General features: G+C 39.9%; 1 protein-coding gene across 1 annotated transcript in view; it reads right to left on the bottom strand.

The window, feature by feature from the left end:
- Positions 1-15,611, bottom strand: part of LOC117421140 (guanine nucleotide exchange factor subunit RIC1-like) — a 126,013-nt gene that overhangs the window by 34,277 nt on the left and 76,125 nt on the right. The window contains exons 4-5 of the mRNA XM_034035124.3: positions 13,958-14,065; positions 1,021-1,163 (exon numbers count right to left, since the gene is read on the bottom strand). Of these exons, the coding sequence (XP_033891015.3) occupies positions 1,021-1,163; positions 13,958-14,065 (251 nt within the window). The remainder of the gene's footprint in view (positions 1-1,020; positions 1,164-13,957; positions 14,066-15,611) is intronic.

Genomic DNA, 15,611 nt, shown 5'->3' with positions numbered 1-15,611 from the left:
TTAAATTGTTTAATACTGACAGATATCATTTAAAACAGAGACAAAAAAAAAAAAAAAAAAAACTTAGTGTGTTAACTGCAAGATCTACTGCTGTTTCATTAATTGTATGCCATATTTTTTTTTTCTAATGAATAAAGTGATAAGTAATTGTGCATATTATTTTGTGGTTCCTTTAAAAAACAGTCCTTAACAGAAAAAAAAAATTATAATTATGATACATATATTGGAAATGTGCAAAGTATCTGAAAATCACATTCAATATGGTCATTTTTAAAAAATACCATATATTAACATTGCAAATCTTTAAATATGTTACTTTTAGATTTTGTTTTTAATAGGCCTACTTTAAATCTATTTTTCTGAAGTGTTTACTGACATTTTTCAAATACTATCTGTAACTTTTAAGTTATTATTATTAGTCGTAGTTAATCTAACTAATAATATGAAATGAAATTATACGGTTTGTATTTGCATTCAGCAACATGTGAAATACAAATACAAAACAAGAAGCTTTTTTATTTTTTCACAACACTGTTTCATGCTGCGGTTTAGTCCCATATTTCTCAATTCCTGTGAAATCTTTTGGTAGACTATCATTTCGGACAGTACGACCTCGGGACCCATTCTCAAAATAAACCCACACCACTCCTCTGTGCGCCTGTGTTCACTAAATTTGACGTCATGTTCCACAGTGCAGCTTCTACTTTGAAAAGCAGTGCAAACTCACCCGAGACGCACTGGGTGTGCTTGGCTTGGTTCCAGCTTGGCTTGGCTAGGCTTGGGTGTGCAAGTTTGAAAAGGCTAAAAGAGAACCCCTAATATAAAGCAGTAAAGTTTTTCATTCCATCAAAGTGACGGCCAAAATAAGTTCTTGACCTTGAAAGAGATAGCAATTTCTGATCAATACAGAACTTTCTAGAACACAATCATCAAATGATACCTTAGTATCTACCAAGGATAAAGGGGTACCATTTTAATTCTGTACAATGTTCAGCACTCCTAGCCAACACTGGACCTTACCTCTTGAGGACTGCAGGTCTACAGAAAAGGGAACTGTACAGACATTGATATCCTTCCTCCCATTCGTCACTGTGTCCCAGTGAATGAGATGGAGAAGGCCGTCGGCAGTGGCAACCACCACGTCTTCCTGCATTGACTGCAAGCTAAAAAAACAGAAAGAAAACATACCATTAGCAGGCACAGTGCACATACTGTACACACATACACTATACTATAGTGGTGACGTCAAGCCAGATGCAGGAAGAAAACAAACAAGTAAGTATTGCAGGGCAAAAGACGCTGTGGCGCCGTTTATTTTCAAAAATAACAAAAATAAAAGGTTTAACAAAAAAAAACACACTGCTCACAGAGCAAAAAATAAAAGCCAGAACACAAAATAAAAATAACAAAACAAACACACGGCTACGTCGTCATTTAAAAATACATAAATACATATAAAATAATAATAATAATAATAATAATAATAATAATACAACAAAACAAATACAAAGTAATAAACTGTCCAGGGGCGGAGGGGTACCCTGTTCTAAAAATAAACAAACAATCATGTACAGGTCTCCTGGCCCTATTACAGTAACACATTGAAGTAGACAATTATCCCAGGAGTAAAGAATATGTTGTGTAGGCCTTATTTACCCCAGTGAATTATCTACAAAATCAAGGATGCCAAATAGTGGTTCAAGTTAAATGTTGTTTTGTTCATTCCTGAAATAAATCGTACATAAAGTTGACACCGCATTTTTTTATTTATTTATTTTTTACTTTTTTTCATTCCTTGCCATTGCCGTTTCTTCACAGTAAACAGTGGCCATAGACACGTTCTCATAAAGTAATAATACAAGGTTTACTTGTGCCTTTGTGTAGCTGAACAAGAAAACAAAAACTGAAATTTAACTTTAAACACTTCAAATAAAACAAAACATGGAAATGGCATTGTAAAGCGAAGGGGGAAGAACTCACCATTTTGGTTCTCATTTTTTTACATTTCACATAACAAAGTCGCAACAAAAAAATATAATATATACAATCTATATAAAAATCACTACACAATATTTCCAGCAAGTTGGGCACTGTTTAAGCGAGGCATTTCAGAATGACGTGCTTGCCTTTTTTCTGTCCCATGAGATTCTGCCGCAGTTTTGACCCAGATGGCATTCCATAGAGATCACTCTGTGTGCACGCGCACAATCTGGTTTGTTTACTTTTTGCTGTCTATAACTTTTAAATAGAGGCTGAAGAGCTGCTGTGTTGATCCTGTGTGTGTGTGTTTTTTTTGTAATATATTAATATCACATATCACACAGAGATCTTTTTCATTTGCCATTTTTTTTAACTGTCACGCAATTTCTGGTGAGGCGGTAAATAAATGCAGGGTTTTTTTTCATTTCTAGCAAATATGAACATCTATCTACTATGCAATATTTTTTTTGTAGAGAACATCTAACAGTATTGAATTATGTTTTGTGTTAAAGTATAGAATATTACATACTTTTGTAAGTCACTTACAAGCCAGTTGTCTTTAAAATAAACTGACTTATCAAATAAGCTAGTTATCAGCAAAAGAGTCAGACTGATCTAGACCAGTGTATTCAATCTGCATTGTAATTATGTTTTACTGTGTGATAAGCTGAATGTACTTTGAAGTGCAAGGCAAAAATAGCAAAATTACAGAGAATCACATTACTCTGTGGTATATTATGGCAGAGTTGTATCACAGAACATAAGACTGTTCTAAAAGACAGTAGCCAATATCTAAGTGTGTAACTATAAACACAACATGAAGCTTCCTTTAGTTGTGAAGCAAAAATGGTAGTCTACAGAAAGAGAAAAAATGACTCCACAGCAAAATGACTGTTTTAGTATTTATGTACTGTATACCCTCTTACTGTAAATACACATTTCAATATGTTTAAAATATACAGAATGGATTTGAATCCAACTATTAACACCCTTTATGTTATATCTCATAACCTCAAAGGTTAGTACAGACAGTAAAGTATATGATGTGTTCCCCTGAATTTGGACAGTAATGCTTTAGGTACCTGTGGGCATGGCTTTTCTAGTTCTTACTACATTAACACAAAGCACAGGTATAACAATTAGAAACAAGTGGTGCAACTTCCTGTGCACAAAAGTATTTTACAATATAGTATCTTCACTACATTTTGTCTTAATAGTGAGATTACGTTTGTTTGCACAGCTTTAGTGACGGATTATTTCCATTACATGAGAGTAGGTGTTAATTTCATGCTGATATTGGACTTAGCTCTCGCCAAGATAAGCACCAACTAAGACATAGCTTATTTTAATGTAAACCAATGTGATCCATCTGCGTTTCCTTCCATCTGATGATGTAGATATCCTTCTGCTTGGTGTTGATGGCTGAAGTGTAATGCTGGTTCCATGGATCAGCCTATTTTACCTTCCTGGCGCATCAGCACACACAACGACTGCAATGCTGGCTCCAGGGATCAACCACAGTGCGGCCTCCCTAGCATATCAGCATGACAACCGCCTGGAGTGAGCTGAATAGGGTACTTCTCTGGGGTCTTCAAGTGGGCACCTTCCATCCTTGGTGTTTCGTCGACTAGCCCACGACACCTTAAGAGGGCTCAACAGTGATTCTGGTGTCCCAGCATCACCCCCTTCCGTCCCCCACTCAGCTAAGCCCAGCTTACTTACCTTCCTTAACATCAACATTTTTTTTATTTTTACTGTGCTTGAGGTCCGCAACCAGAATCTTTTTTTCTCAACCAGTGCCAGTTGCTGCTCCTCTCTGCTGCTTCAGATAAGTTCTTCACTATGCGTCGCAACTCTTGATCACTAAATCTGATGTCTCTGAGAAACCGGGTTGTGGAGTGTGCCACAAATCCTCGACAACCCACCTCCACTAGGTAAACCTGGACTCTCCTCGCTGTTCCACTTCAGCAGCTAGTTGAGCGTACTGAAGTTTCTTCCTTTCATACGCCTCATCCACAGCATCCTCCCATGGCACTGTTAACTCTACCAGGTGAACAAGGCATGCTGATCCAGACCACAAGACAATATCAGGTCAAAGGTTAGTGGTGGCAAATCTCAGGTGGAAAAATAAGCCATTGTCCAACATCTGCCAGCATTTTCCAGTCTCTAGCAGCTGCCAGTTGTCTTAGACAAGTTTTTAATACCTTTTCTTGGAGGTTGCTTCCCTGGACAGAGGAATGTTGTTCTTTGTGTGTCATATAATGCTGGAATTGGTGGTAACCTATTGGTCATGCTGCCAAGTAAACTGTCCTTGGCTATGACTCATCTAACACCCTGTCAATGTAGCTGGTGATGAACACAAAGGACACCATAGATCCTCTCCTACCCATAGATTAAAGTTCTGTGGTGATGGGAGAACATCATATGTTGACCTAATGAGGAAACTGATCCTGCTGCGTTCCATTGTCCATAGATCTTGCGTTGTTCCACACTCTCCCATCTCGTCCATTCTCCCTGCTTGGCCTGGGAAACTGCCTTTACGCACCCCATCCTCTCCTCCTGCTTTTGCACCTCGTTGACTACCAACTTCCTCCGTTGAGCTGGGATTGCTTTTTGCCATGTAGGAGGAGCAGCTAAACTGAGACCAAGGCCTCCTCTTACATGCTGTACTTGCCCCATGATATCACTGATACGAAGGGTAGTCGTTGCATCTTCCACAGCTTCTTTTGCCGCCCACTTTCTTCCAGTTTTCAAACACAGGTGCTGCCTCCCTCACACATTCGTCGTGTGACTCTACTAATGTCATTTCCAATCGAACCTTGGCGCACTTAAACTCCTCGGTTAGAGCTGAGACTGGCAGCTGCAGTATCCCTTTACCATACAGCCCCACTCTGCTGAGGCAGTGTAGAATTCCTAACCATGACGTATGAACAAATTAACTTCCAGCTTCTCTCCTGTTATCAAGGAAACCTCATACGCAGTGAGTGGCCACAGAAGTCTAGGCAGTAGACTAAACTGAAAGCACCAGAGTTTAAGTTTGCCCGCACAAGTGCTGCTGTCTATGCTCTTCAACCCTTGCACTGCTTGTTGTCTCACTTCTCCCACACCAACTGTGTCCTTTAGGTCCCCATCATAACATCTCCCAAGACTTTTCACAGGCTTCTCAGACACTGTTGGTATTGCCTCACTGTTAATATAGAACCTCTTATCCACTACTTCACCGTTAATTACAGAGATGCTCCTTGACTTAGTGGGCTGGAATTTCACTCGTGCCCATTCAATGTTATTGATTTGCCCAATAACCGATTAGTGCAGGCTACTGTTGTAGTCATGATTGTCATGTCATCCATGTATGCTCTTATTGGTGGCAGTCGCATTCCATAGGCCAAGCGTTCTCCTCCCACCACCCATTTTGACGCCCTAATAACAATACTTCCATCACCATGGTAAAAGCCAGTGGAGAAATGGTGCATCCTGCCATTATTGAAATTTCTAGGCATTGCCATGTAGTGGTGAATTCAGAAGTTGAAAAAACTGCAAATCTCCAAAGTAGGCTTTCACTAAGTTTGTTATTGTCCTCGGTACACTGAGAAAATCAAATGCTGCCCAAAGAAGCTCATGTGGTACTGAATCGTATGCATTAGCTAAATCCTCCTTTTTAGCGGTTTTGAATTTGCTGCCAGATCAAACTGTTGTGCTCGAAGCATCCTGGGAAACCTGGAATACCAGCTTTCTGTACTGAAGTTTAAATATATATGTTCTTCAATAGGTAAGCTGACAATCTCTAAGCAACAAAGCTGAAGAAAATCGTGCCTTCCACGTTTAACAGGGAAATAGGGCGAAACTTACCGATACTCGTAGAATCTTTTTCTTTGGGTATAAAGACCCCACCTGCTCGGCGCCATGCTCTTGGTACAACCTGTTTTTCCAATGCTACTTTCATCATTTTCCACAGGATTCGTAGAACACCAGGGGCACTCTTGTACACTCTGTACGGAACTCCATTAGGCCCAGGAGATGATGACGCCCTTGCCTTTTTCACAGCTGGCTCTACTTCTTTCCACTTAGGTGCGCAGTCCTCCATTTGGTATTCTGGTGGATTGATAGGTGGGATGTCTGAAGGAATCGACATAGGCTCCTGCCTTTCTGAATCTGTGTACGTTTCCTCGAGATATCTCTCCAGCTCAGACTTAGTTGCTTTTAGCATGCCATTTTTCTCCCTGGTGAATAACTTCTTTGCAAATTTGAATGGATCTTTATAAACGTTCTTGCACGCTCTTCCTTTTTGCAACATTTCCGTAGGCGCTCAGCTCTGTGCAATGTTGCAAACTTATCTTTTATGACCCTTTGTAACAGATAGAGTGCCTCCTTTTGACTTTGTTTTGCTCTCCTCCATTGCTTCCTCAGCTGCCTTCTTTCTCTAAGCGCTCAATCTCCTGCTGCCATCTACACTTTACAGGAATAGTTTGTACTTTCTTTTTTCAACTCCAAACCTCTTGCTTCCATATGCGTAGATGGTATCCCCAAATTTATACAGCTTCTTTTCGACTGTTCCACCTAACCTTTCCAACGCAAAACCGAGATCCGTGTTTACTGTGTCCCAAGCTGTTTTCTCAGAAGCTCTTGGCCATTTAACTCCAGCCTTGTGCCTGTTGAGGTTCTTTTCTCTCTTAAGCTGGTTCATCTGACCGGGTTCACAAGGACCATTAGGTTCATCACTAGTTGTGTTTATGCAAGTCCTCCACACATCTATGACAGGGGTGCTCATATCTTGTGAAATGTGGTTTGCTTCCTGTCACTGGATTTCATTCAACTGACTTGACTGACTTCGTAAGAAGTACTGATCAATGCGAGGCCCTTGTCCCTTCTCCCTCAAGCATTTCATTCTCCCTTAATGAATCTTCAATCCCCTAACCGTTGTCACTTGCTACAGCCACAGACACAAACCCGGAGCTCCATGTCTTTGCTAACTGCAGATCTTGAGCTAGTCCTTTGCAAAGTACTCTCCGTTCTCATATCCGTTAACTTTCCTAAGTTGTTAACCGTGTTGTCAAACCTTGAGTCATCCTCCGCCCCCGCTCTCGCAGACTCTAGGGGTATTTTTCTCTTCAATTTCTTAGAAGCCTTGGATGGGTGACTCCAGCATCCTGTTCCATTTGAAAACACATAGCTGGATTCTACCAGCTAGGGTGGCTAACCCCTGCCAGCCCCAATGGTGTCTAATTCCCCCTGTCAGCTGTCTCTCCAGGCTGTCACAAGGTTCTTCCCTCATCGCCAGCTGCACATATATATATGCAGAATTAAAATAAGGAACACTTCGTTTTTTGGATAATACAAGTTTAATAGCACATGCAGCCCTTGAGAAATGAATCATCAGGCAGCTGTCTCAATTTCAGCAAATTAATCAAACTGCACTGTTAACCAAAGCACTTTTCGAAAATATATAAAGCCATGATAAAATTCAGAAATATAGCAGCATTTATTTGTTTTTTTAGACAGCTGTTCTTGTTTTTCCATCTCTTCATTTCTCTGCACCAAAGCAATTATTGTACACAAGGGAAAGACAAAGCAATTAATTAACACTTACTGCATACATTTTTTAATATGGCCAACATTTCTTTCTACAGCTCATTAATTCCAGAATGCCTCACTCAAAACCCATGACTTAAATAAATCTTTCAGCTTTTCAACCATACCTATAATAATAATCTTTTAGGTTTATGTACCGTTAATTCTTAATGACAATGAGAATTGTGTGAAAGAAAAATCCAGTCTCTGGCGAGGAGTTTTTGGTTGACACTGTGATTTCTTAAGAAAATAATACATCATACAGTATCATTCCTTGGCCTAATATACATGACAAAAAATATTAATACTGTAAATCCCTGCTACTACTGTTATAAAAAAAAAATAATAAAAAAAAAATAGCTTCAGTATCAACCTGACCTGTCAGTTTGAAATATGTAACACGGACATGCACTGTATATAACAACATGTAGTGTATGCCCCTGTACGACAGCTTGATGAAAGCCACCTGGCAGAAACGTTGCTCTGTTTTGAACTTTGTTCTTTTTAAATAATAAATCATGGAAATTTGATCTATAGTCTATTATTATGGTGTTGCACTAAACCATTTTATAAACTATAAATGCTCTAAACCTAAACAGGCTCACTGATAAGTTATAAATAATTTAATGGGGTGCCTGGGGACACGCTGACACGTTACTGCATGTTTTAAGCAAGTTATGAGGCACTGAACTCATGCCACAAGAATGTGGAGGACTTACGCATCAGCCTGCAAGGCTTTTAAAGTTTGCATTTTATTCAGTCCAATGGGCCCAACTTTCATAACAAATACTTAAGTTTACCTACTACGTTAGAACAGATGGCAAGCAAGGAGAATAACAGGTTTCACCTTGAACAAGCCTTCTGACTGTCATAACCACCTAACTACTATACTGTACGCAATATAACATCACATCCCACATGCAGCAGAGCCTACAGACTCGTGCTAGACTATAAATAATGGTAACCGATTTTCTCCCAATTTGGAATGCCCAATTATTCAACCCGGCCACTCACTGCAACCCCCACACTAACTCGGGAGAGACGAACATAAGCACTCATATCCTCCGAAATGTGTGCTGTCGGCCAATCGCTTTTTTTCGCACTGCAAGCACGCCATGAAGCCATTACAGATCTACAGTGTCGGACCACGCAGTTTTGAAATGCACACAGACAGGCCTGTAGGTGCCCGGAAAGCCACAAGGGTTGCTGGTGCGCGGTGAGCCAAGGATTCCCCAGCTGACCTAACCCTCTCCGCTCGGGCAGCGCTTGGCCAATTGTGCACCGCCCCCTGGGAACTCCCGACCACGGTCGGCAGTGGCATAGCCTGGATTCGAACTAGCTATAGGACGCATGCGCCACTCGAGAGCCCCCAAACACATATTTTTTAATGTATTAATTTTAGTAATTTATCATCAGTCGCGTATCCGACTGCTGTGGTGGGTAAGGGTGGATATTATAAAAAGGAAGGGGTTAGGCAATTGCCTCCAAGTAGTCTTTCTAATTGGTGCAACAGAAAGATTGACACTGGGGCAGGTTTTATTCTCGGTCGATCTGGCACTTCACTGGCGCACTGTGTGTTCAAGCTGTAGTGGGCGTGGTATGGTTGTATACCACATGGGGTAAGAAAAGCATTTTTTCTGACGTTTGTTATATATTTTTAATAAAACTGCATCTCTAAACACAGGAACGAGGCAAAGTCACGTTTGGAATTACTTTGAGGAACTGGACGAGAAAACCGTGGTATGTAAATTATCCCAAACAAAATTGCCGTACCACAAAAAAACATTCAGAACGTTAGGTTATTATCATAACCCTGGTTCCCTAAAATAGAAATGTATCCATTACACCAGGGGTGTCAAACTCAGTTCATGGAGGGCCGCAGGGGCTTCTGGCTTTCGTTCCACCCAAGCTCTCAGTTACTTAATTGGACAAACGTAAGACTTCTCTCCAGGTCGTGTACCTTGAATCAAGTGCATTTTTTAAATCATCAACTGTAAAAGACATTGAAAAATATGAAATATGTCCAATTGAACAAATAATTAGATCAGTTATGTTAATTGACAGCTTAAGTTGGAATGAAAACCTGAAGACCCTGCGACCCTCGAGGACTGGAGTTTGACACCCCTGCATTACACAATGGGTTAACTTATTACGCCCGATTCAACTGAACACTCTACCAAAGCTGCGTCTTATGCCCGCGATGTCAGCACGCCTGTCTCCGCCCCCACAGGAGACAAAACTGCGTGCAGGACATGCATTTTCTTCAGCCTATTGCATAGAATGTACGCAGCAACCAAAGAATTGTAATGGATACATTTCTATTTCAGGGAACCAGGTTTATGATAATAACCTAACGTTCCCTTTCAAGTACAAAATGTATTCCATTACACAATGGGTAAGTATACCCAAGCCATTGCAAGGACATGACTTGCAGAATAGCCAATCTGGAGAGGCTTGCCATAATTATAAGGCACAGGCATGTGCTTCTGAATCTGGCTGAGACGCCGCTGTCAGCACTCTAGTTCCAAAGGCAGGGTTCTGAGGATCCAGGACATTAAGCCTGAAAAACCTTGTGAAGGTGTGAGGAGTGGCCCACACCGCTGCATCGCAAATGTCAGAGACCGATGCACCCTGCATTAAAATGACCATTCAGGCCATGTAATCTTAGTATGTGACCAAGGTGAAACGTAAATGAACCACTTAAGTCACACCTTGACAGATGTCCAGTTCCATTAAAGTCCATTATGGAAAAATAAGCCCCTTTCCTTATCGCTTCAGCTCTTAAGTGTACCATATGGTGCTGCATTCAAAGTAAGGCAATAGTATCTTGTGTAATATTTCTTTTTAATCCAGACACTTTTTGTAATCCTAGAAACCAACTACCAGAAGGTCAATTTCCAAAGGCACCCAACCAATAACGAGCCAGCTTACATTACCGACGAGGGGAAAGCTGGTCTTTTTCTAACATTATAGAAAAAATAAATCAGAATATGAATCATTTACAGTAAAACATATCAGTATGTGCAAGAGCTGTAAGCACAGCTTTGAATGTGTGGACGTTGAAATGCTGTAATAGAGTACCATAGTTACTGATTGACGCTGCATAATAAAAAAAGTCTGGACAGTAGTTATAAAGTATCTACACGTTGGGTTGCCAATTAATTGACAGTATGAAGAATTTCTGTTCTCAGCACTGAACACATTCAGAAATGCAAACATTACAATTACCAGAAAATGCAATTACTCTAAAAGCAAAAGAAAATTGGGGTACACATTATCCCCAAATAAATAATATCCCCCACCCCCGCCACTAACTATTTGGGTGCCCCTGAATTAATAATCAACTCCTTCATAAATCAAGGGGAAATTAACAGATCTCATAGAAAGCATCATGATTTGTCTGTGACGCAAACACCCTTCCAATTAACGTGGACAGCAAGATTCCATCATCAATTATGTAGAAAACTTTTGTCAAGTCCACAAAGGCTGCACTATTTTTAAAACCCTGTTGAAAATCTCCAGCACGTCACCTACACCTACAGTCATGTGATCTTTTACTCAGGTATATTGTTTTTTATTATTATTATTTTTAATCTCTGAACCAGTTTTAGCCAGTCAGTGTAGGAAGTTAGAATATTGTAAAGTACTGTTCATGTCATCCTTTTAAAAAGAAAATAAGTTGACGTAGGTGAAGTTCCGTAGGCTTAGACTCATTTGGGCCATGTGTAACAATAAGTGACAGCATTGAAAGTAGCTGGTCCACACATGGCCCCGGCTTGTAATTTCAGTCATTCTTGGTCAGGAAAAAATAAAACTACTGTTACACAGCTTATATTAAGGCTGAAAGTTTCATCACTGTGGAAAAAACAGAAAAAACCTAGCGCTTTATTCTTATAGCTTTCTTAAAAGTAGCAGAGTAACAGAAAATATAGCTTTACAAGCCCCACGTGTTGCTACAAAGGTTTAAATAATGTACCTGTAATTTTTCTTGTTATTGTTAACATCCTGACAGCTTTTTACACTTATAAGTCTGTTTCAAAGTTCTTTTCAAAATGTCCACTCTAGTGCACCGATAGTGTAAGGATTATTGCCCACACTGTCAAACAGGTAACACAGCAATAACGATCCATGATGTGGTACAGAACAGAAGAGAACACAGAGGTAAAGCGTCAGAAAAAGGTGAGAAAATATGAAGATGAGTAATTGAAATTTGGTTTTATCTTTGCAAAACGTGTTGGTCCTGAAGGAGAACAGCTACCTCAATGTGCATTCGTGAAGTTTATCGAGGGTACAGATATCTGAAAAATTCATTTTTTTGCAAAAAAAATAACAAAACATACATCTGGTGAGCAAATATTCAGATTGACTCAGTGTATGCTACACAGGGAGTCTTTAGCTTTCAAAAAACAGAGCCCCAGCACTGCAGTGAAGGATATTATTTGTGCCCATCTCTACAGCCCTGGAGCAGCAGTTTGGTGATTATTTTGCTGAATCTGAATCATGGCTGCGTAACAAAATGTGGATTCAGTTTTCCTTTTTAGAGAATACAAGCAGTGGTTCAAGTCTAACAGAGAAGGAAGATGAGCAACTCATAGAGCCAGTGACAGTGTGTACAAGAATCAATATCTCACAAGTGAAGGTCTGGCTAGATTTTGGATTGGAACTCGAAAGGAATTTGCGGAGCTTGCAACAAAGGCCTTAAAAGTTGTCTTACCATTCGCAACAACGTACCTGTGTGAAAGCAGCTTCTCTTCCGTGATTGCTCTGAAAACAAAATACCGCTCTCGACTTCAACCAGAACATTACCTCAGACTGTGTCTTTCCGTAGCGATATCTCAGAGGATTGAACATTTATGCTCATCACACCAAGCTCAAGCATCACACTAATCTAAGTTGATTACTTTTATTATACTGTATAATTGCTGGGGATAGTGTGTAATAGTAATAGTAATTTAAGCATTTTTTCTTCTTATTCCTATCAGGTGTATTTTTATATGATATACAGTAGTTACTTTCTTTACTTTTGTAATGTTCTGAATTGCGTTCCAAGAAAGCAACTGAGTGAACGTAAGAATACTTTTAGGTCAGACATTAAACCCCTTTGAGTGGGGGTCCCTGGTTTTGGTGACTTTGTGTCAAGGGATCTGCAAGTACAAAAAGGCTGAAAACCCCTGATTTGGAGGACAGATCAGGGTTTGACCCAGACAGTCCGGGAATTGGCATCTGTGTCCAGGTGGCAGGAATTAACAAGCTCGGATTATTATTACTTGTTTATTTAGCAGACACCTTTATCCAAAGCGACTTACAGAGACTAGGGTTTGTGAACTATGCATCAGCTGAGTGAGCTGGGATTTGAACCGGGGACCTTACGAGGTCCTCGGTTCAAATCCCACGTCAGCCACTGACTCATTGTGTGACCCTGAGCAAGTCACTTAACCTCCTTGTGCTCCGTCTTTCGGGTGAGACGTAGTTGTAAGTGACTCTGCAGCTGATGCATCGTTCACACACCCTAGTCTCTGTAAGTTGCCTTGGATAAAGGCGTCTGCTAAATTAACTAATAATAATAATAATAATAATAATAATAATAATAATAATAATAATAATAATAATACAAGCCCTTTTCTTTAAATAGCCTGCATTTCACTTAAACCCTGTCCGGGTTTAAGTGAAATGCATAAGAAATCACCATACTTCCTTTAATATTTCCTTTGATATCCATTAGTTGCTTAAAGGATTTCCACTATCTTATTAGAAAAGTACTGTTTAGTACTGATCTGTACATTCTACTTTGTCCATGCTGGGGACAACGAACATATCCAGGTGATGTAAACAATCCAATACAATACTGAGCTGATGGTATTGTGTTAAACTTACCGTTTTGATAGACCTAGGCTGACTGAGAAATATGTCTGGGTTTGGGCTGTGGAAAAGGTGGCAACCCTGCTCAAACCCCAGTGCACTACAGCTGACATTTTGAAAAGAGCTTTGAAACAGACTTTAAAGTTAGAAGTGTAAAAAGTTGTCAGGATGTTAACAATGACAAGAAAAATTACAGGTACATTATTTAAATAGTGGCAAAACGTGGGGATGTATAGCGCTATATTTTTTGGAACCCCGATACTTACTCTTTAAGGTGTCTTAACAGCTACTGTAGTACTGAAACAACTTATCAATTAGTTGTGGTTTGTCTCATTTTGGTGAGGGTACATTTTATGGCTGTGCTGCAATATACTTTTCTCATGCAAACAGCTTGTCCCTCAGTGCAGTGGATACATTGACCAACGTGTCAAATAAGAGTCTCCTAGGTGTTCTGGAATGGCAACATTCAGAAAACCACCAGCAGAAAACCACCACCAAGCTCAAGGCCAGTCAGTGTTTACATACACATACATATTGAACTGCACTGTACCTTGTGATGGGTGCTTGCAAGTCCATCACCTTCTTCAGTTCCACACTTAACGCAGGAGCACATTGTTCCTCTTTGTAGCCATGTGTCACTTTCACACGAGGACTCCCTCTGCAAGAAATAAGAAATAATAATATTAATAAGAAAACATCAGCCCTGTGACACTCTCATTACAAAACATTTCACTGTCAAATAACATTCCCCAAAGAGTACTGTCTCAACTGTTTGACAATGCCTTGGAGGAACTTAGTTTTTTTTTTTTTAATAAACATTATTAACATACTGATAGAATAAAAAAGATAATGAGACGCCAAATTGACTGACAGTATGCGCATCTCAGTTTGGCTGGTGTACACACGCAGACAACTAAATAAATCATCTTCTGATCACTCGTTTTATCACCAAACTCCTCAATAGCAGTGTGGAGTAGTGGTTAAGGCTCTGGACTCTTGACCGGAGGGTCGTGGGTTCAATCCCCGATGGGGACACTGCTGCTGTAACCTTGAGCAAGGTACTTTACCTAGATTGCTCCAGTAAAAACCCAACTGTATAAATGGGTAATTGTATGTAAAAATAACGTGATACCTTGTAACAATTGTAAGTCGTCCTGGATAAGGGCCTCAGCTAAGAAATAAATAAGAATAATGCGATCCAAGTCATTATTTTATTACTATAACATCTAAAAAAAGCTCTGCAAATGTCTGTGATATTCTTTGAGTGCTGGCTGCAGAAGCAGCTATCTTGTTTGTTTATGTCCGTGTTATCTATGTGATGTATTCATGAGATACGGCACCTTTTTTTCCCCCGGCTTCTCTCGGCTCCTATCGATCTCACTCGGCCATTGAATGGTTTTCTCGGCTTTTTCTGGAGAAAAAACGACTAGAGACCTGTTTTTTGCGTCTTTTTGATGATGTTGGACAGGGTCCGACATTGGACCGGAAAGGGAAAATTGCAATGTCGGACCAGGTCCGACATAGGACCGCAAAAGGTTAGAGTGCAATATATGTACGTGTATTGCTGTTTTGTAAATATCTGAATGCTCATTAATACGTTAACTTAACTGTTGTTGAAATGATAATGTGTTTTGGCGCTTTTTTGGGGGGAACTCGAGCACTGGATTAACCGTTACCTTCACCAACACCCCTGGAATAAAAATACTGATATCGCTAAAGATTCTGAATTCCGTCAGGCAAACAAACATCTAAATCTACAAGCTAAACATGTAGCTTGTTGTGGCTCAAATTATGTAACTCGTAAAAAGCCGATTTCAAGAACAGATCTGAAGAAACTGTACACGTCTAGAACTGAGTGAAAAAACATCTACTAACTTGCTCTTAAAGTATGGGTCGAGTACAGTTTTTCTTTTGTAAACGAGGAAACAAAAACACCGCTAATTTCTGTAAAAATAACTTTTTTGTACTTACCGATGGCACTGGCTGTGAATATGTGACTCAAACATCAGCATTACAGACCAGAAATCACCAAGGTGGTCTTAAGACAGTTCCAATACCTGATATACGAATGTACTCACAGCCAGATTTCGAACAATTGTCCTGTAAAAAGCTTTGTAGGTTTCCAAACAGCCAAGGCTTTTTCAAATTCCATGTAAAGTGATGCTGGAGTTGAAGACAGGTACATTATTTCAGTTTCTGGACAC

Source organism: Acipenser ruthenus, chromosome 1, assembly GCF_902713425.1.
Source record: "Acipenser ruthenus chromosome 1, fAciRut3.2 maternal haplotype, whole genome shotgun sequence".
In the NCBI taxonomy this organism is placed as follows: domain Eukaryota; kingdom Metazoa; phylum Chordata; class Actinopteri; order Acipenseriformes; family Acipenseridae; genus Acipenser; species Acipenser ruthenus.
Note: the sequence above shows the minus strand (reverse complement) of the source record. Positions and strands in the feature narration are given on the sequence as shown.